General features: G+C 38.7%; 1 protein-coding gene across 1 annotated transcript in view; it reads left to right on the plus strand.

Moving 5' to 3' along the window:
• Positions 1-386: 386 nt before the first annotated feature.
• LOC108679864 (zinc finger MYND domain-containing protein 19) overlaps positions 387-24,830 on the plus strand; it is a 30,526-nt gene continuing 6,082 nt past the window's right edge. The window contains exons 1-5 of the mRNA XM_018168593.2: positions 387-648; positions 21,985-22,151; positions 22,666-22,785; positions 23,592-23,730; positions 24,257-24,481. Coding sequence (XP_018024082.1) covers positions 559-648; positions 21,985-22,151; positions 22,666-22,785; positions 23,592-23,730; positions 24,257-24,481 — 741 coding nt within the window. The 5' untranslated portion in view covers positions 387-558. The remainder of the gene's footprint in view (positions 649-21,984; positions 22,152-22,665; positions 22,786-23,591; positions 23,731-24,256; positions 24,482-24,830) is intronic.

The raw sequence follows: 24,830 nt of genomic DNA on the forward strand, positions 1-24,830 counted from the left end.
TCTAGCTACCGTAACTGGCCGTAGAACTGCCATATGGGTCCATAAGTCAGGCAACGTAATTTTGCTGAGGAAGAAAGACTGACTACGTACATTGTGATTGATTCAAAAATAATATGACAATAAAAGAGCATAACATAATCAAGTCCTGACAAATCAACATAATCACGAAAAATTTGGTTTGTGATTGATTAAAAATGATCGATTCACAATGATTATTTCAGAAAAATTCTGACCATAAAAGGAGAGAATATAATCAAGTCTTTCAAAAAATTTGATTTCATCCCAAGAATTTACAATTGTACTATGAATTTACAACCAATTTGGTAAAGTTGGCTAGCCTACCTGACACAGGCGTGACGTCACGCAGCGAAAGATAAACACACAGCTGGGAATTGCCTGATAATTCAGTCGAGGCTGATCTCTCGTGTAAGTGTGACTGTGCGCGTGCGTACGCACCGTGATCTAGTTTAGTTGATAGGGAAATAGCTTAAGCTTATTGTGATATTTGATCATTAGTTCATCTTATGTGGAAGTGAATATTCAAAGCCTTGGTCCACAATGAAGATGACACCGCCACCATCCTCCCCAGTCCGGACGGGCAACAATCTTAGGCTTGGAATTGTGAGGCTTGGAAGAGCTGCTGGAAAGGTACGGGGTCTCACAGTCACTTCTGTTTACGTTGTGAATGACTTTTCTCTCGGAACAAGATGATATACCTTATTAACCTTTACTCTCAACACTTGCCCTACTTTGAGTTAATTGTGTTCAAAGTTGTTTGATTTGAATTACTAATTGATGTTCAACTGTTCATTTTTTTCAGAATTCCACAGAGTTTCTTGGATGAATAGTCAGATTATTTTGTTTCAGTTGCTAATTGGGTGAAAGAAATATACTTTTAAAGCCACATAGACATACCCACATCTGCATTTTTGGTGCCATGACTTTCTTAAGCTTATGTCCATGAATTCAATTTCTGAATGGTGAATGCATTTTCTGGAACATGGAATTTAATATTTAATCCTAACAAGTTTAAATTCAGATCTTTACCTATGCACTTAAACTAGAAACAAAAATATTTTGCACTTGTTAAAAGCAGTTAAGCACATTATAATACAATGTTTTTGTTTTTGGCCAAGATCTGTCAATAAGAAGATTATAATTTCATTTCTGTTACTGTTAGCATTGTTAGCATTTTACGCAGTTGCAAAGGCGCCAGGCCGCCAGCCTGCTAAAGTTTGGGAACCACCAATGTAAATGAACACAGTGGAACTATTGTAATGACAGCAAATTCTTGGCTAAAATCACATAAATTAACAACTTTTTGGCATTTAACTAATAAATGAGTAAGCATCAAAATTAGAGAATCAAAAGTGTAGGTAAGGCAATTGAAATAACTCATGAAAATATGATTCTGTTAATATGCTATTTTGAATTAAAAGCAAGCCAATGAATTAAATTCATGAGAAAATGTGCAAACATAAGCATAACAATAAATATCCTTGACTGAAATTCTAGAACATACCTGGTATTAACAAAATACCTGCTTTATGAAATATTTATTATAAGAAGCACTCGCCAAAGCCAATGCTAATGGGATGCCAATCTACCAACTCCTTCTATTAGTTACAACACATCACCAGGCTGCAACATGCATGAATAATATCATTATTGCAATTTTCCATGCTCCTGAAAATATAAAGAGCAATGAAATATATAGGCCTAGTGAAGTATAATGTATAAATTGGCTTCAACAATTCTTAACAGGTATAGTTTGTGATAAAAAATACAAAAAAGTAAAAAAAGTGAAAAATTGCTACATCATAGCAACCAACAGAAAATTTTTACTTTCCAAATAATGACTGAACACTGAACATTCTTGCCATTTATGGAGCCACCAGATTTCTGCTGGATAAATTATCTTGTATCTAATTGTTTATATAAAAATGGAATTATGATAAATTTCAAATTTAACAAAGTATATACTGTAAAATGGGGGTAACTTTGACCACTTTTTTTTTCAAAACGATGCCATTTTTTTACTAGATAAGTTAAACTTAAATTGGAACATGCAAAATACAGGTCTATACTCTAGCTTCACTTATCATAAATTGCTGGCTCTTTCCTCTCATAGTTTTGATGTAATTTCAAAAAAAGTGATGGTCTTTGTTACCCCAGCTCTTGGGGTTTCTTTGACCGGGTGTTAAAATCAATTTTATTTTTTGGTAAAATAACTCCAAATAACTCCAGGTTTTGGTGCATTGTAGTAGAACTCTTCTAGTTACATATGCAAATGATAAATTTGTGGGAAGTGTCATAGTTTGCAAATTGGGGGTGCTGCCCCCAATGGGCAAAATGTGACCACCTAATGGCAGCTGTGATGGGGTAACATTGACTGGCTTGGAAATTAAGTTAAAATTACCATATATAAGACTCTGTAGAGTCTGAAACATAAAAAAAACATGGTGTATCAAACATAAAATATGTTATATAGGTACCTATGGAAATTTTAACTTAATTTCCAAGCCGGTCAATGTTACCCCGTCACGCCTGCCATTAGGTGGTCAAAGTTCCCTCATTGGGGGGTGGTGCCCCCCATTTGCAAACTATGACACTTTCCTAAAATTTGTCATTTGCATATGTAACTAGAAGAGTTCTATGACAATGCATCAAAACCTGGATATATTTTACCAAAAAATAAAAAAATTGGAGGAGGTACTCTGACGGGCTTTAAATAATAGCTCTTTTTCATGGGTCTGGGGTCACATTATTAATTTTTTAACCTATTAGATATACAAACTTTTCAAATCTTTCTACTGTGTTACGTAGCCTCAGTATTAGGCCATTGATGGCCATTGACAAAATTTTTCTATGTATAATAGTTTTTGAGTTTTGGGGGTTTTTGTTAAAAAAATGAGAAGTGGTCAAAGTTACCCCGCAGGTCAAAGTAACCCCATTTTACGGTACTTGACTAATAGAGACATATTATTCAGTAAGAAGTTTGACTTTCCCCATTTTCTTGTAGTAAGGCAAGTGTCAATAATATATAATTTCTTAGTATAATTTCATTTCTGTAAATTTTTAATCCCATGAATCAGTTTTAACAGCCATTGATACCATCAAGTGGGGTGTCTTCAGCCACCAGGGGTGACTTCGGCCACCACTACAACAGAAACAAATGGCGGCAAAACAAAATAATTAACGTTGGCCAAAGTCACCCTGCTGGCCAGATTCACCCTCAGTGGCTGAAGTCACCCCGCTTGACAGTACCTACTCTATTTGAATTGCTAATTTAACCTAAATATAATGTATAAATATATATTTTTCTTCATTTTAATTGCAATTTACTGCTTGATGATGGGATATCAGTCAGAGACCAACACTGCCCAGCACCACATGGACTGAAATAATCCATCCAATAAAGTGGCTAATAAGTGTTCAAAATCGGTGGTTCACAGCAACACTTCCCTTGATAACATGTTATTCTTGCTTTTGTCTGAGGTATGTAGTGGTTTTATGCAACTCTGGCCAAACTTTTGAAAGGACAGCATATGTCGTGCCACAAATTCACTGGCTTTAGGATACCAAGGTAGGATTTTGGCATGCACCAGTTGCCTATTACTAATCCCATCAAATGGCAATTGATTATCATTATGAACTATGTGTGTCTAACAATTGTCATGGAAAAACAGTGTTCTATGGTCAATAGGGAAGATGTGGACTCTTCAATTAGGATGTTAGCTACTAATAAATGCAGCATTGATTGATAAACTATTGATAGTTTTTAGACTGCAATTGCATGAGGACCTTTGACAATGTTTGCAATGAGCAAGAACCAGTGATATTTTCTACCCAAATTGTTAGTGGGATTTGAATCAAACTGCGGAACTATATACCACAAACTCTGAATACAACATAAACGAGATAATGACAACTAATAATTTAAAATTGCCAAAAAAAAAGAACAATGGTGGGAAAAATTTCCCACAACTTTTGACTATTGCATTGATTATTATTGGACATTATCCAATGCATTCCCTATAAACATGTATGTTCTGTTGAGATGTCAAATCTCAATAGATGTTCCCACAACAAATCCAGACATTCTGTCTTGACATTCTCAAATATGTATTCTGAATAACATGAATATTCAACTTTGACTTCAGTCAGTTGGAAAATGATGGTGATTGTTTAATTACTGAAAGATCTATCACTAAAATATTTCTTATGGGCTGTCAATTAGTTGACAAACTTTTAGGCTTTAAATACTGTCAGTCTGCAACCAAGAATGCAATTCCAGTGCAAATGACTGTTGGAAATGGCCGCGAGTATATTTTATATTAGCTGATCCAGCCGTCTTTGCTAGGGAGGTTGTCCATACATTACAGGAAAAAATCGTGCTAAAGAACACGAAAATTCAAACACATGAACTTTGTAAAACGTAGGTAAGGCTTGATCTATCCTAAACAAACCGGAAGGTAGGAGGCTATCAGTTTATGAAAATGAACGTGCTCACTATTAATGCTTAGATTATGAGAGACATGGATAATCACCAATTACATCCAGTATATATAGTTGAAGTGTAATCAGACCGCTTAATTTGCACATTAACAGTTGGTTTTATTAGTATCTGTGAGGATAATTTTAAGCAAATCTGTTAAGTATTTATAAAGCTAATTTCTAGAGATTGTGCCACAATAATGTCCGATGAATTAATGGGAACACTTGAGAAACCATTGAATAAATGTTAGCCATACATATACAGGGTCCTTCAAAAAAATGTCCCTGATTTCAATAGGCTTTTGCAAAACTCATACGACACATATAGAACAATTAATTTTATTTGTGAATAGCTTATTTGATGCCATTTTATATCACTTAGTACACTTTACTTGGTTTTTAAAATTTTGTTTGATAAATGATCAAACCCCCATTGTTAAGACATTCACGAAGTCTTTCCCTGAAGTTGCCCATAGCTCTTCGTGTAACTTCCTTTGGAATGGCTGCCACTTCCTGCCTAATGGCATGTTTTAGTTCTTGCAGATTTCTGGGACGATATTTGTACACTTCAGCCTTTAGGTAGCCCCACAGAAAGACTCACACTGCTCGCCGGTCCATGGAAATGTTAAGAGAGTTGTTTTCTGGACGTCTTGTGTTTTTAAGAGGAGACATTTCCTGGCCCCTACGGTCACCCGACTTATCACCTTGCGATTTCTTTCTGTGGGGCTACCTAAAGGCTGAAGTGTACAAACATCGTCCCAGAAATCTGCAAGAACTAAAACATGCCATTAGGCAGGAAGTGACAGCCATTCCAAGGGAAGTTAAACGAAGAGCTATGGGCAACTTCAGGGAAAGACTTCGTGAATGTCTTAACAATGGGGGACATCATTTATCAAAAATAATTTTCAAAACCAAGTAAAGTGTACTAAGTGATATAAAATGGCATCAAATAAGCTATTCAAAAATAAAATTAATTGTTCTATATGTGTCGTATGATTTTTGCAAAAGTCTATTGAAATCAGGGACTTTTTTTTTTGAAGGACCCTGTATCAAGTCTTTGGGATTTTCGAAAACTTAGACTTTTTTCCATCTTTAATTCAAATGAGGTCAAATTTCGGAAAGTCTCGTCCGTTAACTATATTCCTGAAGCCCTGATTTCGACTCTTATAATTATTATTCTCACTCTCGTCCAAGAAACAATGAGACACGCGCGGTAGTTATGCTAATTGTCAGGTACGTCTGTCTTGTGCTGTACGTGCGAGTTATGCGCTATGCGGAACACAGCTATTTTATTAAATGCAATTTAGGACCTGAAAACAAATGTTGTTCCTTTAAAGTTTAAAAAGAATTTTCGCGTACGTTATACATATTTGTGGGTGACTTCAGCTGATATCGCTTGTAGGCGTTATAGGCTCATACTCTAACTTCAATACTAACAATATATATTGTTGGTGTGCTATGTATGCTCAGCTTAGCTCCTGAACAAAGGCGTTCGGTTGCGCGTAGTACTGAAGTAATTGAAGCCCCATGTCTGTTGCATGGTGGGCTCAACGCAGCATAAGGATCAAAAATCGGGACCAGTTTTGCACAGCTGCTGGAGGCTCACTTCTCTTTGATGGACGAGTTATCGATCGGTTTCAGCTGCTGTGTCGCGGCCGCCGCTGTTCGATCTTGTCCCATAATACCATTATGCCTGTTCTTTTAGAGCGTTCCCTCCCCCTGTAAGCACGATCACTATCACGCTTAGTGAATGCAGCTATGCCCTGCTATAGCTCTTTATTGTGGATGCGAGCGTCGGAGCAAGAAAATATAACGAATTTTCCTCCAATCATACGACGGGTCGTTGGAACCTCCATTTTATTGAAAACAAAATTTGCTCTTATTTTATTATGCCCTAGATTAGAGCATAGCTTTCAAATTAAAGTGAATAGATATGATTATAGATATGATTATATGATTATATATATGATTATATGATATGATATGACAACAAACATTACCTTGCGGCGCTCATTTTATGTAATTAGGCTGATAAGAAAAATGTTTTAACTGAACTATCTCGTCTTCGCTTTTATGCACTATATTTTTCAAATGACTGATCTGTGCCTGATAAATGAGATTTGACAATTTGAGTTCAATTTATCGCTGTGCTTTATAGAGAGACGCACTCAAATAAGTTTTAATCAATAGTCTTAAATTTATTCGCTAAGTTTCTGTACTTCTGTTGCTCCTTATTAATTCGTGCGTCAGTATCCATGTTCTTGGACGTCCTGGATCTGTTATCTACAGTCATTTGCAAAAGTTTAAGACCACCCACAGAATTTGACCTAAATCAGGAAATAACCCTTTTTGGATGAGTGGTGTACAAATTTGAGACTGCGGCGGGCGTAACGGTAGTCGCAGGCGATCATAGAAGTGTGTTCGTGGATCAGTTATCTCCCAGCACTCGCATGAGAAGATTGTAGCTGCAATACAGCTGAAAATTCATTTATTAGAAATGGGTAGAAAAGCTTCTCTTACCGAAGTTCAGAGGGCTCAAATTGTACTCTCACATGACGAAGGATATTCTGAACGCCAGATTTCTCTAAAGATGAGATGCAGCAAGACTGCAGTTAACAATGCAATACACAAGTTTGAACATGATGGCATGTATTCAGACAAGAAAAGGCTGGGACATTCGAGGAAAACAACCAGCCGTGATGACAACATGATGAAGTTCACTGTTGCAAGATCTCCAACAAGTTCCTGTAAGAAAATTCGAGGAATATTGATTTAAATAGGATGTGAGGTGAGCATCAGTTTTCAATTTCACGCCGTTTAAGCAATGAATTTCACCTAAAGAGTTTCCAGCCTGGTTAAAAATCAAAGTTAACTGCAGCTATGAAAATTAAGCGATTGAATTTTGCTCGGAGACATCAAGACATCAAGATTGGACGGTTGCCAAGTGGAACACAGTGCTGTTTTCTGATGAAAGTACATATCAGCAGTTTGGGTCACGCCATCAACACACTAGGCGCCCAGTAGGTAAAAGATTTGATGAGAAATATGCGGTACCCACCATGAAACATCCACCCAGTGTCATGGTTTGGGGGGCATTTAGCCAATCTGGGACAGCTGGATTGTGCTTGCTGCCTCAGAAAACAACCATGAATGGAGCAAGGAACCTCAAGCTGCTTCAAGAAAAGCTTATACTACACAAGGGCATGCACCAGTGTACTATTTTCATGCAGGATGGTGCTCCATGCCATCGGGCCTGGCAGGTGAAAGATTTTTTGACCTCAAACAACGTTGAATTGCTGTACTGGCCTGGAAATAGCCCAGACTTGAATCCCATTGAAAATTTGTTGTCAATCATGAAGGATAAGGTAACAGCAAAGCAGCCTTCGAATTCGAAGTCATTAGAAGAATGCATTAAGCAGGTATGGTGCAATGAATTTTACAAGGAGGACTGCCAGCAAGTTATCAACAGTATGCCACGACGAATTCAGGCTGTTATTGGCAATAAAGGGGGACACACTAAGTACTGAATCTATCAAATGTATCATAAATTTATTGTTATTTCTTTACTTTGTCTCATCACATACAAACAATTTGAATATTTTGCCTCATTATCCTTTTGTAATGCAAAAAACTCAATTTTGGGGGGTGGTCTTAAACTTTTGCAAATGACTGTAGATCAGGAGTGCAACGACCAACATTCCTGGAGACAATAGAGCGTGGAAATGTCTGAATGAGACAAACATCATCTTGAAATTGTTAATTATATTATATGTGTGCACAGCTCGTAAATTTTAACAATGTGGTATCACCGTGCGAAATTTAAACTAATTCTCCTCTTACGCTAACAAATCTGTACTAAATTTTCATTGTTCTTGTTTTTACGAAGCTTAGTGCTATACGTATATATCTAGTTCCAATATCTTGCTTTATATATATATATATTTTTGCTTTATATAATCTAAAAATGCTTTTTATCTTGCTATATATAAGCCATGATACTTGAAGCTGTTCAATGTCTGGCGTCCCTAAATGCTTTGTTCAGATCAGTATGAGCTTTCGAATCGACACGCGTGAGAGTGGAAAGCGTTGCTTCGTGTTCCGTCAAACATGTTGCGTTCCTAGTGCTTCATTGATTTGTCTTGTCGTGTTGCACACCAAAGATGTAGAAAACGTGGGTGTTTGTCTATGTAATATAATGCAAACAAAAATAATACATGTGTACAACGTAAATATTGATTCATTTACACTTACGTGTAAATGAATCGTAAAGTGTAAATTCTAGTGTAAATTCATTTATAGGATTGAAATTTGAAGTGGGAATAATTCTTACCTGGTAATCCCACATTGCTCTTCTCCTGAATTACTACAAATAATTTTAAAGTTTCTCAATTTACCGTTATTTTCTTGAAATATGCGAAAAATTTCTCGGTTCGCTGCACGATCAAAGTTGGTGGTGGTTCCGAGCGAGCGCTCGCGAACAGGAGAAGGTGGAGGATGCGCTCGCGAACAGGAGGATGCGTATATACGCCTGCATGCAGTTCGTTGACTCCAGAGATAGACAAGCCTGCAGTTGGTTTCCTTCGTAACTGGTTGCTGGGTTTCTGCACAGTTCCGTTACTGCAGCGCTTCCAGTCTCCTCGTTCCCCACCCATGCTGGTATGGGGCTAAAATCTCACCCCGCGGAATTCTTTATAATGAAAGCTACTTTGTGGTAGATGAACTGGCGTAATTATTTATCGGGCTAAATTATAACATGATATTTTTTATACTATTGAAGGAAATTTTTGAGTATATTCTATCGCAATGTCAAATCTAATACAAATATTACTGTGATTCAATAATATAGATATTACTATATACTGATACAAATCTTGGCTTTTCTTTGCGTTGGGTGATGACATACTTCAAACTCATTTTCGTCATTGAACAAGCTGGGCCAATCAAATTCTATCTCTGCGAAGTGGATCAAATTCTATCTCAATGCACTTCACGTGTAGAGTACTCGCTACACACTACTTCACGTAATGTGTTATACGCGTACTGCGTATAGTGTGTTACACGCGTAATGTGTTATATGCGCAGTACGTGCGTAGCGTTATAAGCGTAGTGCGTTATTTGCGTAGACAGCGAGTGCGTTATTTGCGAATTATGTTATACGCGTAGTGCGTTATACCTACACATAATGTGTTACGCGCATCTCTAAAAGAACATGTAGAGAAGACGGTGGGGCGGTAGCACTACATGGACGTGGCAGTGAGGACGACAGGCGTGAGTCCAGGTGTTGCAGCGACACGCTCGAGCAATCAAGTTCTATCTCTTCGAAGTGGATCAAGTTCTATCTCTTCGAAGTGGATCAAGTTCTATCTCTTCGAAGTGGATCAAGTTCTATCTCAATGCACTTCACGTGTAGAGTACCCGCTACACACTACTTCTCGTAATGTGTTATATGCTTAGTGCGTTGTGCGCGTAGTGTGTTGCACGCGTAGTGCGTTATATGTGTAGTGTGTTATAAGCGTAGTGCGTTATATTCGAATTGTGTTATAAGCGTAGTGCGTTATATTCGAATTGTGTTATAAGCGTAGTGCGTTATATTCGAATTGTGTTATATTCGAATTGTGTTATACACGTAGTGCGTTATACGCGAATTGTGTTATACGCGTAGTGTGCGTTGTACGCAAGTGCGTTATATGCGAAGTGTGTTATACGCGTAATGCGTTATATGCGTAGTGCGTAACACTCATAGTGTGTTATATGCATAAAGTGTTACGCGCATCTCTAAAAGAACGTGTAAAGAAGACGGTGGGGCGGTAGCACTGGACGAGGCAGTGAGGACGGCAGAGGCGTGAGTCCAGGTGTTGCAGCGACACGCTCGAGCAGAAGCTCCTGCCCGGCGGTCTCCTTCCTTTGTCCTGCCGCAACGACGCTCCCTTCAATAGCTCTATTGCATCCTTCACAAACTCATCGATCCCTTCAATTTCCTATGATATCCATTCATGCCTCCCGATTATATATAGTCATCAATTTATCTCTATTTGATTTACATGAATATTCATGTCTCCTTTCGATATGTTTCAATATATACATGTAAATAGATCGATTTGTTTAAATTTAAGGATTTAAAGTTCTAATATTTATTGGAGACATCCCTTCTATCCCTTTTTAGTGTCTACTAACCATCGAAAGAACACTAGCCATCCATTACCATTTTGTCTGTTTTCTCCCCTAGCGCCGTTATCTAGTTCATTTTAAGTCTTAATCAACTTAAACCTCCTTGTTGAAATTTTATTGCACAGAATATCAAGGAATATTATTGATGCTGTTTGTTCTGAATATCGATTCAATCTTGAACTTGTATTTTGTTATATTTTGGATAATGACCATTCAGTTCGGTTGATTATTTTCTTGATTCACATTGTCGAAACATTATTTCCATATTCCTCAAGTTGACCTTCCTTCTTTCATGCGAAAACCACCACGATTCGGTCTTTTCTTTATTAATGCCGCAACTTTCATCTGTACATTCACTATTGAAACTAGCACTTTCGTGGTTCACTTCTTCATTATCCTCATTTCTGCATAGAATTCCGCGCTATTAAAAAACTGAAGCCCTGGTGTGCAGCCTGCGCAGCTGTCGGTTGTCGGGCCGATGACCCTGTGTGTGGCCTTCCGTCCGCCGCCGCTTTGCAACTTCCGTCTGCTCTCTGGGCGAATTTTGTCTCAATTACCTACCGATCTTGCCTTCCCGCAAACTCATAATTTCATCTTCTCAACGTCGAAGATGTTGTTGTTCTAGCATTCAATTTTAGACAGTATTACAGACCGTGTCCCGGGCTTATCCTTACGTGCACAATTATCCTTATGACAAATTGACCTTATCACAAATTATCCTTACATGCTCAGACAATGCAAGGGTATACCTACCCGTTATACTGACTGCTAATGGTCATGAAACAAATATCGTTTGCCCGCGTACACTGACGTGATGGTCATATAAAATATTCTACTGATTTGCCGTTTATTCTTGAGGGAGTTTAGTTTTCGTTGGTTCTTTTGCCGCTCGAGGATTTGTTGTGCATGCATGAGAACTAACTAAAAACAACCCAATTTTTTCCCTGAAGGATCTTCACACTTTGTGAATCGACTAGGATTTATTGAAAAATTGAACGTGCAACTTGATCTCAAATCATTGAGGTGTGGACATGGTTCACGGAACGAGAAACTAACTTCCTTACACTATACACATGTTCAGAATTTAATATTTTGTATCTTTTCTCATCAAGATTGTTAAATTATTCACTATTTTTGTTGATTTACATGGATATTGACACAGTTAATTATTGGTACTGTTTTGCGATGCTTTAATATTGATGCAAAATCAGCGTTGTTTATTGTAATATTTTATACCGGAGCATTTAAGACAACCCTGTACTATTACCGATTAAGGTTCTGTTTACATGTTAGCATTCCCCCTCCCCCATTTCGTTGGAAGAATTGCTAAAAAATTTTCCCTGCGTGAGTAACGACTTTCGAAAAATAAGAGCATAAAGAAGTCAAATTTACTGTTTACGGCGATGCGTTGATGGATATCTCCTCTAAATATTTCATGCAACTACGAGTGCCACATAGTGGCCGGTCACAAAGACGTCTTTTTGCACGATCCTACCACTTTTAATTCCAGATATGCTACTCTTTTCACCTCCATAGCTGCATCAAGTAGCCACATCCGCGATAACCACCACGCATATTTCAGAGTCAACCTCCTCATTTCAGATAGCCATCACATTTTGTTAAACCCTATCGAGACCTATGATTTTTAATGCAAAGTTTGCTTGAGCTTCGCTGCCTGACTTGGGCTGAATGTTACAATAGTCGTGTTGGACACGCGCAATGCTGAACGAAGCTAACTATTTTCCACTTGACAGCTCCATTGCGAGAGTGGTGACCGTGAGTTATGTTGGTGCTGCAATGTATACGTAGGACGCATAACCTGCATGCTAATGGCCGCATTCCCGTCTAAAAGCGATTAATCATAACCTCGATACCGGGAAGTGTGAAATTGCCCCAAATCTTGCTTGCTAATAAGATTACCGTCGCTAAAACTACGCTTGATATCTAAACGCATGTCGAAGCTTGTCGAAATTTTAGAGTATTTCTTTTAATGTACCGGTATATGTATGTAACACGTCTCATTTGCAACTACGTAGTATTTAACTTGTATTTAATATTTTTGCATGTGTATAAAAAACGATGTTAGGGACTTTTATTTACGTAATTAAAAGCTCTCTCTTTTCGAATCGGGTTCGCATTTTGAAAATAGAAGTTCCGATGTGTTCTACTTTGCTCGTCGCGCTGTAATCCAGGAGTAACCATGAGCTTATGTTACGTTGTCAAGAGCTATATATAAGTCTCAAACATGAAATGTTAGGAGACAATGGCTTGAAGCAAGAGGTCTCTTAATTCTTGCTCAAGTTCCCTGCACCGGACGAGTTGCGTGCACAGTCATCGTTAACCATTGTTTCAATATCGAATATAGGACGCGGCTTGGTCTCGTGATCGGCAATTAACCGCTAGTGTTTTAACATCGATTGCACGCATATCTCCCGCTTGTGGTATTCTTCCAGTAGTATTCCATGATTTTTGGACCCTTTTACTCACTCCTTAATGATAACGCAATTTATCAATCTTACGCCAGGTTTTAATCTATTTTAATAAGGCTTCATCGTCGTTTCATATATGACCCTCGGGTTTCAACTTATTTATTTTATTGTCCTCTCACAAAATTAAAAACTTTCAGTTTTTAAATTGTATCTGTAAAATTGTCTAACAAATGTAGAAATGAGATGCCGCAATTTCACATTTATTTTTAATTTTCACAAAGATGTCACCAGCACACTATGTTGAATATCTTTTAACTCCCAACGTCGAATAAGATTGTTATTATTTGAATAATTTTCACCGTTATATCGATCAGCTGACACAGTTGTGCTCGGACAAACAGACAGTAAATGCAAGCAAGCCTTCACCTGGCCTTCAGCATCACATGCACCGCCCAACCCTGCGTTAAATTCTGGTTTGTAACTTCCAAAACTTCCCGTGTGAGGCTGCCTAACACGCTTATTGTGTTTTCATGCTTGAAAACATTGTTTATTTTAGAATATTTGAGCATTTTCAATGTTATTTTATCCCTTAAATAAAAGTTTAATGTAATAAAAACACTGTTAAGTAATCATTATGCGTTCAACTATCTTGATGCTCTTATTCCAAACATCCTATCAATGATTTATCGTTTATGCACGGGATATTTTTTCATGATCGCTTGCAGAGATTATCATTTCCTCTTTTTATATTTAGTCATTAGACTCATTACATAGTTGGTTTTTGCATTAGCGTCCCATATTCTTTATCTTTTACTAGTCTATATTTGGTTGTGTTATATAGTATATGCCCTCACTTTCGTTAAATACTTCTATGTTAGTTAACAGCTGTTTTTGGGGACACCTGTGCGTTTTTTGCGGAGAACGCGCACGTATTTTTGTCCGGCATGAACTAGGAAACACTGCAAGGCTCGCCGCAGACGTGAGGTTGCAGGTGCATTACAAGGTTATTGCTTAGGCTATCCAGGCAATTTTATTCACAGGCTTGTCTTCCAGCTCTCGTGCAGCCCCTTTGAAAAAATCCTGGTTATAACGATCGTTTAATGTTCAATGATCGGAAGACAATGTTCCCTATTTAACCCTCACGCTTGCGAGGACATTTTTAACTTTGAAGCATGACGCATTTTTCAAGATGGTGTTTCGTTCTCTGCAGCCGTGAAGAATGTGCAATTTTTTATTAGAAATTTGGAATGATATATCTTGCTGAGGTAATCAGCGCGCGAGTGGTGCTTGGCATCGTGTCCTTCTTCCGCATTTTTGTATTCATTTCCGTTCTTCAGATTCACCTTGACCGTTACTGTATTTTTCTGAATTTCGTTCCGTCATGAATTCGAGAATGTTTTTTTCCGTTTTTTCTTTGACCTTGAATCTCTGACATCTCTTGAATGTCTCTCTGTCCCAAGTTTAAACCGGAAAACTATTTTTATACTTTGAAGGTCACTTCAGCTCCTAAGTTTGTCGAAGATTTCGTGTCTTTGCCATTCTATCAGAACTTTTGATCTATTTTTTTTTCTCCAAGATTTGTAGAATTGCACGCCGTGTGCGCTTTCATGTCTGCTTACTAAAAATTCATTGCGTGCATTTGTAAAATTGAATGATTAGCACCCTCAAAGATGTCAAATAGAATCAGTAAAACCAAGCAATGGACAAAGCGATTGATTTGCTTGTTACGTAATTCTCATGGCTTCAATGTAATTTGAGAGGTCCATTTGCTGATGCCCTGAAGAGTGGATGATGGAAGCATTTGAGTATGACATCCTGTCGTTGTGCATACAGAAGAAGCGACTGCCTAGAACTGCTTAGGACTTATCTATCACTTGTGACAATGGCTAGTGATGTATGGCTCACTATGTATCATGGATGGAATATTCTTGTGGTTGACGTTCTCGCGGAAACAAAATAATGTACTTCAACATTCATGTTTGTATTTGTGTTTGTTTTTGACAATATAAAATTTGATGATGTTGTCTGACTCAATTATAGCTTTACTCGAAGCCTCCGATTGTTCATCATTCAAGAATTATGTACTTATGGTTCTTTGTATTCATGCCCGTAAGCTAAGCGACGAAGCTGTCCAAATCTGTGGTATCCATGCGATCTCTCTTCACGGCGGGGGAGAGGGCGAACTTGACCGCATTACTCGGTGGCTCACTGCAGAGTTGCTCTACCATAGACCTTATTTGCCTCAACTTACTGTTGTGTCTAAAACTAAAGCTCTGTTGCTGTCTTACTACCTTAGATTTCACTGTTTGATTTCGGAAGGCTTTGAAATGCGGTTTTACGATATAAATTGGTTCGTGCTACACGCGACGCGTCAATGAACGTGTTAGAACTCCGTGCTGTCGCCTCACCGAGATTGTGTTATCAGTTCATGAGTAATTTGTTAATACTTAAAATTCATATGCTCTTAACTTACAATAATCTTATAATAATAATTTTACAATAATCATTGAAGTTTAAATTTGTTCTATGGCGCGGAAATACAATTACTTTCAGCTTATGTACAGGGCGATTCACGGAAACATCCTGATTTGAAAGCTCAATAGAAAAAGAACTAGTAAAGATATCATTACCATAAAAATTTAATTAAAAAAGACAATACTACCTGAACTTTGGTATCCCTTAGTTTGAAGATGACATCGTACAGATGACGGCCCCCATTGTCAAGGCATTCAGTTAGCCTATTTTCGAAGTTCCGTTCAACTCGCTCAAGCATATTGACGACTCGATCCTTGGCCGGCCCGATCCCCCCCCCTCCCGCATTTGCCCCCGTGGTGTGATTTTTTATTGGGGTATCATGAATAAATTGTTCACAATGACTGTCCATGGATCCTACCTCATTTGAAGAACAACATACGCCAAGCCATCGCCAACGTACCCGTCAATACGCTTAAGTTCATCGAGTTGAACTGAACTTCAGAAATCGACTGAATGCATTGACAATGGAGGCCATTTGTTCTGAGGTGATTTGGGAGTCATTTGTTCGATGTCATCTTTAAAACTAAGTGATACTAAATTTTGGGTAAAGTTTACTCCAGTAAAATTTATATTGTAATCATATCTGTAATAGTTCTAATTTTATTGAGCTTTCAAATCAAGAAGTTTCGGTGAATCACCCGTATATGAAAGAATGTTGACCTAATTGCTTACGAATCATCCAGCAAAATCTTCTACACATTTTGACTGCTGTTGTCGCTATTTGGTGCTGTTTTTCCTCTGTAATTGAAGGTTTTATGAAGTATGTTTAGTTATGTTTAACGCCAATTTAGTTGAAAGAGCTCAAGACCCTCTTGCGTCCTGCGAAGCAACAAAGGAAAGAACACAAAAATAAAAAATAGCAAAGTTCTTGCCGCTCGATCGACTTCAGTTCGAGGCTTCCTGCCATGCGATGATGTCACTGACCTTCGTCGCCTGAATCTTCTTCTTTAAGTTCCATTGAATTTGCGGCCGCAAGCCATTGTTGCTGTACGGTGTGAGAGTCGTCGTAATGCGGGAGAGTCTATCTAATCAAGCCATAAGATTTCCAAAGCTGCGATTCTTTGATATTCATGCATGAGCTGCAATAAAAGTGATTGCGTTCTAGAAGCCGGCGGTATGCATCGACTGTCCCCGTGCGACGGAATAGAGCAATGAAACGAGTTTCATACGGTTTCGGTAATTTTGTTGCCACTCACATAGTTTGCAAATGGGGGGCGCCGCCCCCCAATTGGGGAACTTAGACCACCTAATGTCAGCCCTGACGGGGTAACATAGACCGGCTTGGAAATTAATTTAAAATTACCATATATAACATTTCATGTTTGATACACCTATTAATGTTTTTTCTTTAGGTTCAGACTCTACAGAGTCTTATATATGGTAATTTAACTTAATTTCCAAGTCGGTCTATGTTAACCCTGTCAGGGCTGCCATTAGGTGGTCAGAGTTCTCCCATTTGGGGAAACTTAGACCACCTGGGGGGCGGGACCCCCCATTTGCAAACTATGAAACTTTCCTCAAATTTGTCATTTGCATATGTAACTAGAAGAGTTCTACTACAATGCACCAAAACCCGGACTTATTTGGAGTTATTTACCAAAAAATATAATTGATTTTACCAAACAGTCTAAGATACCCCCAGAGCTGGGGTAAAAAAGACCATAGATTTTTTTTAAATTACTTCAAAAGTATGAGAGGCAGTAGCCAGCAATTTATGGTGAGTGAAGCTAGAGTATAGACCTGTATTTTGCATGTTTCAATTTAAATTTAACTTATCTAGTAAAAAAATTGCATCATTTAAAAAAAAAAGTGGTCTAAGTTACCCCAGTTTACGGTACGTATTCTCGCAAGATATTTCATTATCCGATAAACTTCTTTTATATAAGCTTTTCAAAGAAATAATTATTTCAATCTAATTTTCTTGGAGTAATATTCAAGTCGCCAGTTTAAAATTACTATTAAATATTTCAGCACCGATAAATTGTGGTTGATTGGGTGCTGTTCCAGTTCAGTGCTTCATCACATTATTCGTGAACTATGTTCAATACGTCCAGATCTGTTCAACATCTGCAAACTTGCCAAGACTCCTTGACCTGCCGTAATTCCTGCTCGCGACGAGCCAGTGAATGTATTAGCACGCTGAGCAACGCTGTCACCCAACCTACAACGCTGACGTCGGCTAGAAATAACAGCGTCCAGACTTCCCTACCTCTTATGTCATCCTCAAACGTTCTCACACTGCCGTCACATTAGCTTGCTGAAAATATGCCGAAAATTCTGACCTTTTTCGTTAAGAATACAGTATGTGGATAGCGTCATATGCGAAGTCATTTTTTTAAATATAATTGAATAAATTAGAGCAAAATTTACTGGATATTCAGTTTTTCATGAATCAAAGGTTCAAAGCCCCCTTTAATTGCATCTTCATTACTTGGAGTATTTTTAACCAATGCAAACGTGCTTAACTTAGTGCTGGAAGGTATTTCTAGTCCCTGACCTAACAGAAAATATATTTTCAAATCTTGAATTGACTCATTACCTGATTATAATTGTATTTAAATCTCAAACTGAATTCATTACGGTCGGTTTTTATGAGTGAAATTTTCGTACCGGATTATCTGCATGCGCCGTGTGCGCTAACGAGCTTTACGACGAGCGTGTGCCGCTGTGGTGGGAACTTGGCTCCCCGCCGCTGTGCCGTCGCGCGTTCTTTGTGCGCGCGGTGAAAGTCGGGGCCTTCCTGCACGCCGGTCGAGGCTTGCCTCTAATACTGCAGCAACTGCTGCTTCACCTTAGGCTTTTATGCTTGTCTTGAGATTACTGTAAGAGTGTCATGAATATGGGTGTATGTGCCTCTTAATAGAGTTAAATATAGTGATGACTGTTCATATAGTTTGCTGGTGCATGTGGCTTTTGTGGCTCTTTTAATTTTGCCATAATTATTACTATAGTTCTGGAAACAATACCGAGTGTTACTTTTCTATAAAATCTAACTGTGAGGCTTGGCTGCTAGAAATCTTGATTTATATAATGTATGTTATTCATGGTAAAGTACTATTTAAAAGTAAATATTATTGAACCGGTCAGTAACTGAATTAGGTTCTTATTTTTCAGTTAATCTGACTTCGATATTTAATACGGAGAAATGTTTAATTGATCCTTTATGTGTTGTTTTTACTGAAGCGTCTTTCTGTCGTGTAAAATTTACAAGCGGGCTTGGACTTTGATTGATAGTTACTCGTAAAGCGTTCCTATATGCGTTTTGGCCGTTACGAGTGAAATTAAAAGACTTAATTGTTATACACTTTTCCGAGACTCGTGTTTACAAAAGAGTATCTCATTACTGGACTCTTGACTTCTACACCTTATGTATGGTAAACATTTTATTAAATTCTACTTACAGGGTTCAATGTTATTCAAACAATACTAATGTTGAGTGTTGTCAATACAAGCCTAGTGAAAAATCTGCAAGAAACTCCCTCTTTCTTTCGAACTTTCAGTTGCGCCAAATTTGGGTATTTTTTTCTTGAATTTTTTGGTTGAGAAACCTGACTTTAGCCGTCGTGATGGCATGAATGTTTGACAGAGAGTCAACACAAAGAAGTGTTATTGCTTTAGTGAAAGTTAGCGTTGGTCTGAAGATGCGCTCAATGCATGGGGCTCGTTGCACGAAGCTGCATTGCTGAGAAAGCTGAAATGTATTGCTGCTAAGATTCTCTAAGGGTATATTAATATTGGTTGATGCTTTTCAATGTATAGAATTAACTCCTTGGATTATAAATAATATTGTGACACTTCGTTGACTAAAAAATTGTCAAATGAATAAAATGACCAAAAATGTCATTTTTAATGTTTTAATGAGTTCACCGCGTTTTACTTGGCATTCACATGGAATTCGTAGCTTTCGTCTAAAGGAAAGTGTAAAAAATTATAATCACACTGGCAGTGTATTGATGCGCCAGAGAGTTCCTTATCAGTTGTGCTATTTGTCTCTGATTTTAATGAACTGATTTGGCTTTTGTCTGCAAATAATTATACAATATTGATGTGTTCACAATATTTACTGTGGTCCATCCGAAAGAATGAGTTCTGTGATTGTAATGCCATTTCTACTAAAATTTAAGGATGACGTGTGTGTAATAAAGACTTTTATAAAACAACTGCTAATATTTACAGGATTGCCTTGTATTTTAGTGCCTCGCCTGCAACCCATCTACACGATTTCATAAAGGCATCATTGCACGAGACTAATGCGATCACAGTTTATAAAAGGTATTATTACTTTTTCAGAACCAACGTCGAACGCGAAACGTTACGAATCTTTCTTGTGATGATTGCTTACCGATGGTAAGCCAGAATTGTCGTGTCATCGTTCTGAGTTTAGTGGTCTGGGATGGAGTACATATACTGAAGCTATGGCTGATCTCTGACGTGTCATCGTTCTGGGTGTAGTGGTCTGGGATGGAGCACATGGACCGAAGCTATGGCTGAGCTCACAGAGGAAGTATCATGGTTACCGGCGCGAGCAGCTGTTCAGTGTGTGACCAGGTCATCTGCTCTTGTTCGAGATGGCGATCCCCTGAGCACACGCCGGAAGCTGAACACAACTTTCTTTCTCCATGACCAATGCTATACGGGTGCTCTAGTGGCTGTGTTCACACTATCATTTTGCTGCTGTTGCTGATATTAAGATCCCTATCTGAAATGCCAATGACGTGGGGCTATTGCTTTCTTACTTTACTACCTCAATGACCTTTTATTACCTTAATGGCCCTCAATACCTTTCTATTTAACTACCTTTATTTTATGGCCTTGATGTTTGCAACATCATATTTTGCTCGCATTGATGCTGCGCTTTGCTCAAAAATATTCCGTTCAACAATGTACGGGAGATATCGTGCCGTAGAAAATGTGCTTCTGGCAACAAGCGCTCTAATTTTGTCTGTGATCTCAATAACCTGATGCGGGAAGCGGCGATGAATACGTCGCGATGTCATCGTAGAATTGCAAAGCTTCGCGGCCGTTGTTTTGCTTGTGGCAGTGTGCGGTCTCATTCTGTCAACTTTTATGTCTTCTTCGAAGTTTGAGCTCTGCTTATCTGCACAATTTTCTGAAGAAATTACAAAGCACCAATTTTAGACGAGTTATAATTGTTTATTCTGCTCATAGTTGTTTGTATAAGCGATATCGATGTACGTTATGTAAATATAAAGAATTCGGAATTTAATGTTAATAGTATAGAATGCCACTCTGTTCTCCATGGATGGTAATATCCAACGAAACAAAGCAGATCAGGAATGTACCAGGAATGGCAACAGTTGAATATTATTATAGAAGACGAACAACAGCAAGAGTTTGCCTCGATGTACAAGGGTGGTGCTCACACGCTCGTTGCGGCAACGGGTTATGGCTAGCGCCTGCGAGTCTCTGTCTGGCCTTCACAAACCCGGCGTTCTATGTTCATTGAAAATCGATATGACGCTTCGTGTGAACGCCAACCGTGCTCAGCTGCACCCTTTACGCCTGCTGCTGCGGCTGATGATAAGCACACGCGCTTTTTCAGCAGCTTACGTTTGGTCGTTAATGACATGGCTCATATTTTTTGTTTTGCCTGCTTGCTCTAATGTGTACTGCTTCGTGCCTGCCCGGAGTTCCTATGTTTGATGTTGTGTAATAATTGTGATCAGCGCCGAAACGTTTTGCTCGTGAAGTTCCATTCATTCCATGATTGTCACATTGCAGCTCAAGTTGAATAGTTACAGAATTCTGGTTTTCTGGTTAATTACTTCTGCAGTGCTCTTTTGATTTAGGTAGATATCCCTGTTATTTGATTCAAATATCTCGGCTCGTCATACGTATCTAATTTGCGCTGCTCAACTGGCTACAAACAATATCGCGTGACCGGCGAGTTTTGTTAATGTTATGAGAACGAACTAACATTTTAAGTACCGTTGAACTTGAAAGTTTATCCATTGTCACTCTGTTATAGACATTCTTCGGTCATTTTGCAGGTTTGTCACTCGTTCTTATCGGTTTGGCACAGCCGCGGCTATAAACTCAGTTATATGACCTAAGAAGATATCGCCGTGCTCTCGCTTAGCGTGCTACAGTTTACAGTTACAGTGCTGATTTCTAGTGGAGCTTTTGTTCCCCTATAGCCGTACGCAAGTGAGCTGATTTCATGTACCGTACGTATTGTAGGGGTTGTACGTATTTCACAATCAACACGTATTACTCAGTTAATACGCCGAACAGTCTTTGAAGACCATTAAATAATTGTTTTTCCCAAATGTCATTCTAAAGTATGTTTACTGTGCTTTCGACAAGGCAGTTGATGATGTTGAATTGTGTACAGATGAAGTACGCGTTGCTGGACGAGGGGGACATCAGCTTGGTGCAGCAGTACGCCTTCGAAGCTCGCCTCGAGGTCGACCCCAACGGAGACGGGGCCGCTGTCTATGCCTGGGCCTACGACATCAAAAACGGCAGGCATGCCGGCCAATACCTGCACACAATGTTGTGGTGAGAACCTGCTCAACTTGTTACTATAACGACTAGCATGCCTGCCAATACCTGCACACAATGTTGTGGTGAGAACCTGCTCAACTTGTTTGACCAAAACGACCGGCATGCCGGCCAGTGCCAGTAGTTCCTACAAGCGCAATCCAGTTAATCTCCTAATTGTTGGAAGATAAAAACTTACATTCGCACATTCGCTCTCTATATGCTCCTATTCCGGCTCTATTGTAAACTCAACGCATTACGAATTTTCGCAGTTGTATTTGGCTGATGAAAATAGTCAAGTGGTATACTTTTGATCGCAATAATTTGCCTTCTTATCTCGAAGCATGTCAATGAATTTAAGAGTTCGTCGTCACTGACGTTCAAGCGTTGATCAATAATTCATATAGGGATAACTTAATTGCATAAGCAATTGTTAGTTCTACTGTGCAGTAATGAACTCGGTTGACAATAAGGTTGTTGCTTATATTTCGCGTGTGGAGGTAAGGTTTACTAAAGACGTAATGATGTGCAGGGAGCTTCACAAAGGAGGTATCGCACCAGGCTGGCAAGTGGTGCACGTCAACGGCGTCACCGTCGACAACAGACTCGATAACCTCGCACTCGTACCTGTGGGGGCCCACGACACCGCTAGGCACGTACAATGACCTTATCGTACCTGTTCTTCTTATCTTTTCCAGCTTCTGTTCTTCTTGTCCCTTTCAGCTGCTGTTGTTCTTCTTATCTCTTTCAGCTTCTGTTCTTCTTGTCCCTTTCAGCTTCTGTTCTTATTGTCCCTTTCAGCTTCTGTTCTTCTTCTTATCTCTTCCAGCTTTTGTTCTTCTTATCTCTTCCAGCTTCTGTTCTTCTTCTTATCTCTTCCAGCTTCTGTTCTTCTTGTCCCTTCCAGCTTCTGTTCTTCTTCTTATCTCTTCCAGCTTCTGTTCTTCTCATCTCTTCCAGCTTCTGTTCTTCTTCTTATCCCTTTCAGCTTCTGTTTTTCTTCTCATCCTTTCCAGCTTCTGTTTTTCTTATCCCTTTCAGCTTCTGTTCTCTTCTTATTAATTTCAGCTTTTGTTCTTCTTCTTATCCCTACAGCTTCTGTTGAATTCGTTTTTCGTGCATATCTTTTCATTTAGTATTATTTCTTAAACATATTGGCTTAGTTAATAGCTGCCATTTATATTTCTCTTGTGTGATACTCCTTGCATTGTATGTCTGGACGAACATTTACTTTTTTATTCGTTTTGAAAAGAAATTTGTTGTGGATGCTTGCTAACCAGTTGTAGAATTAATTAAAGCTGGAATACAAGAAGGCAGATTAAAGAATAATATATAATTGAGTTAGATTTGATTGGTTTTATGCCGAGCAAATCACTGAAATCAGTCATCGTGCGCAAAAAACCTTCTGTAAAAATCTTTTAAACTATTCTTGCTAATGATTTTATGATGGTTTCTCAGGCGGGGATATAGCAGCAGCAACAGCAGCATCGGTGGCACCAAAAATTGTCCTGCGAGACGATCGTTGACGCCGCAGGAGAAAGAGAGATGCCTTTACTGGGTCGCCATTGCCCAGCTGCCTGTAGATCCTCTCGAGGAGGTGACGGTTTAAGACTCTCGCATTAACTTGACATCATTCTTTTTAAGCATTGCAGAGGTGTTCCTATAAGATAAGTTGCACTTATTGGAGCTTTGCCAGTTAATTTATAACCACTAGTTGATTCTATGGCAATATAGTAGACTTCATTCTTTTTAAGCTATCATTGTAAAGGCGTTCTTATAAAATGTATATCTTTTTTTGAAGCTTTGCCAGTTAATTTACAAGCTCTACTCGATACTCTGGCAACATAGTAGACGTCATTCTTTTTTATCTATCATTGTAGAGGTGTTCCTTTAAAATATGATTCATTTATTAGAGCTGAGGCAGTTAATTTACAACAGCTAGTTGATACTATGGTAACATAGTAGAGGTCATTCTTTTTAATCCATCATTGTAAAGGTGTTCCTATAAAATAAATTTCACTTATTGGAGCTTTGCCAGTTAATTTTACAACCTCTACTTTTAATTTAAACCTCTAGTTTTAACTATGGCAACAGAGCTGTTGAATGCCTCACTCCGCCCACAGTACAGCCTGGAGGTGCGTGAACGGCTGCACCAGCAGCAGCCCGGCGGTGTGGTGCGGACATGCCTCAACCGCAACGGTGAGGTCGAGCGCCTGGTGTGTGAGGACCCCGCGGTGCAGGGAGGCGGTCTTCCCACGCCGCCCTACGGTTACTACGAGTGCCGTAACCCCCCGTGCACGCAGATCGAGCAGCACCTCAGGCAGTTCAGCATCTGTGGACGTTGTCAGGTCTCAAAAACGTTAAATTAAGCTCTTCCAAATTAAATTGGTTCGTCGATTATATTTATTTGAGCTCCGCTTGAGAAAAGCTCTTCTTGAATATTTGTACTAGATTTTGTCATCGATTTTATTGCGTCGAGCTTTATATTAAAGAAAAATCTTGGACATCGAATTATTTGGCCATATTTTGGCTGCGCAAAACGTCTTCAGACTTTTTGATTTAATTCTTGGTAACAATTGGGAACCAACATTAGCTCAAGTCTACTGCGCCATATTTGCTTATGGAAAATATTATTTAGTCCTTTGTAGGCATATTAGATTTTTTTCTGTATCAAAATTAATTATTTATTAAATAATC

This window comes from Hyalella azteca, unplaced genomic scaffold (genome assembly GCF_000764305.2).
Source record: "Hyalella azteca isolate HAZT.00-mixed unplaced genomic scaffold, Hazt_2.0.2 contig13536, whole genome shotgun sequence".
In the NCBI taxonomy this organism is placed as follows: Eukaryota; Metazoa; Arthropoda; class Malacostraca; order Amphipoda; family Hyalellidae; genus Hyalella; species Hyalella azteca.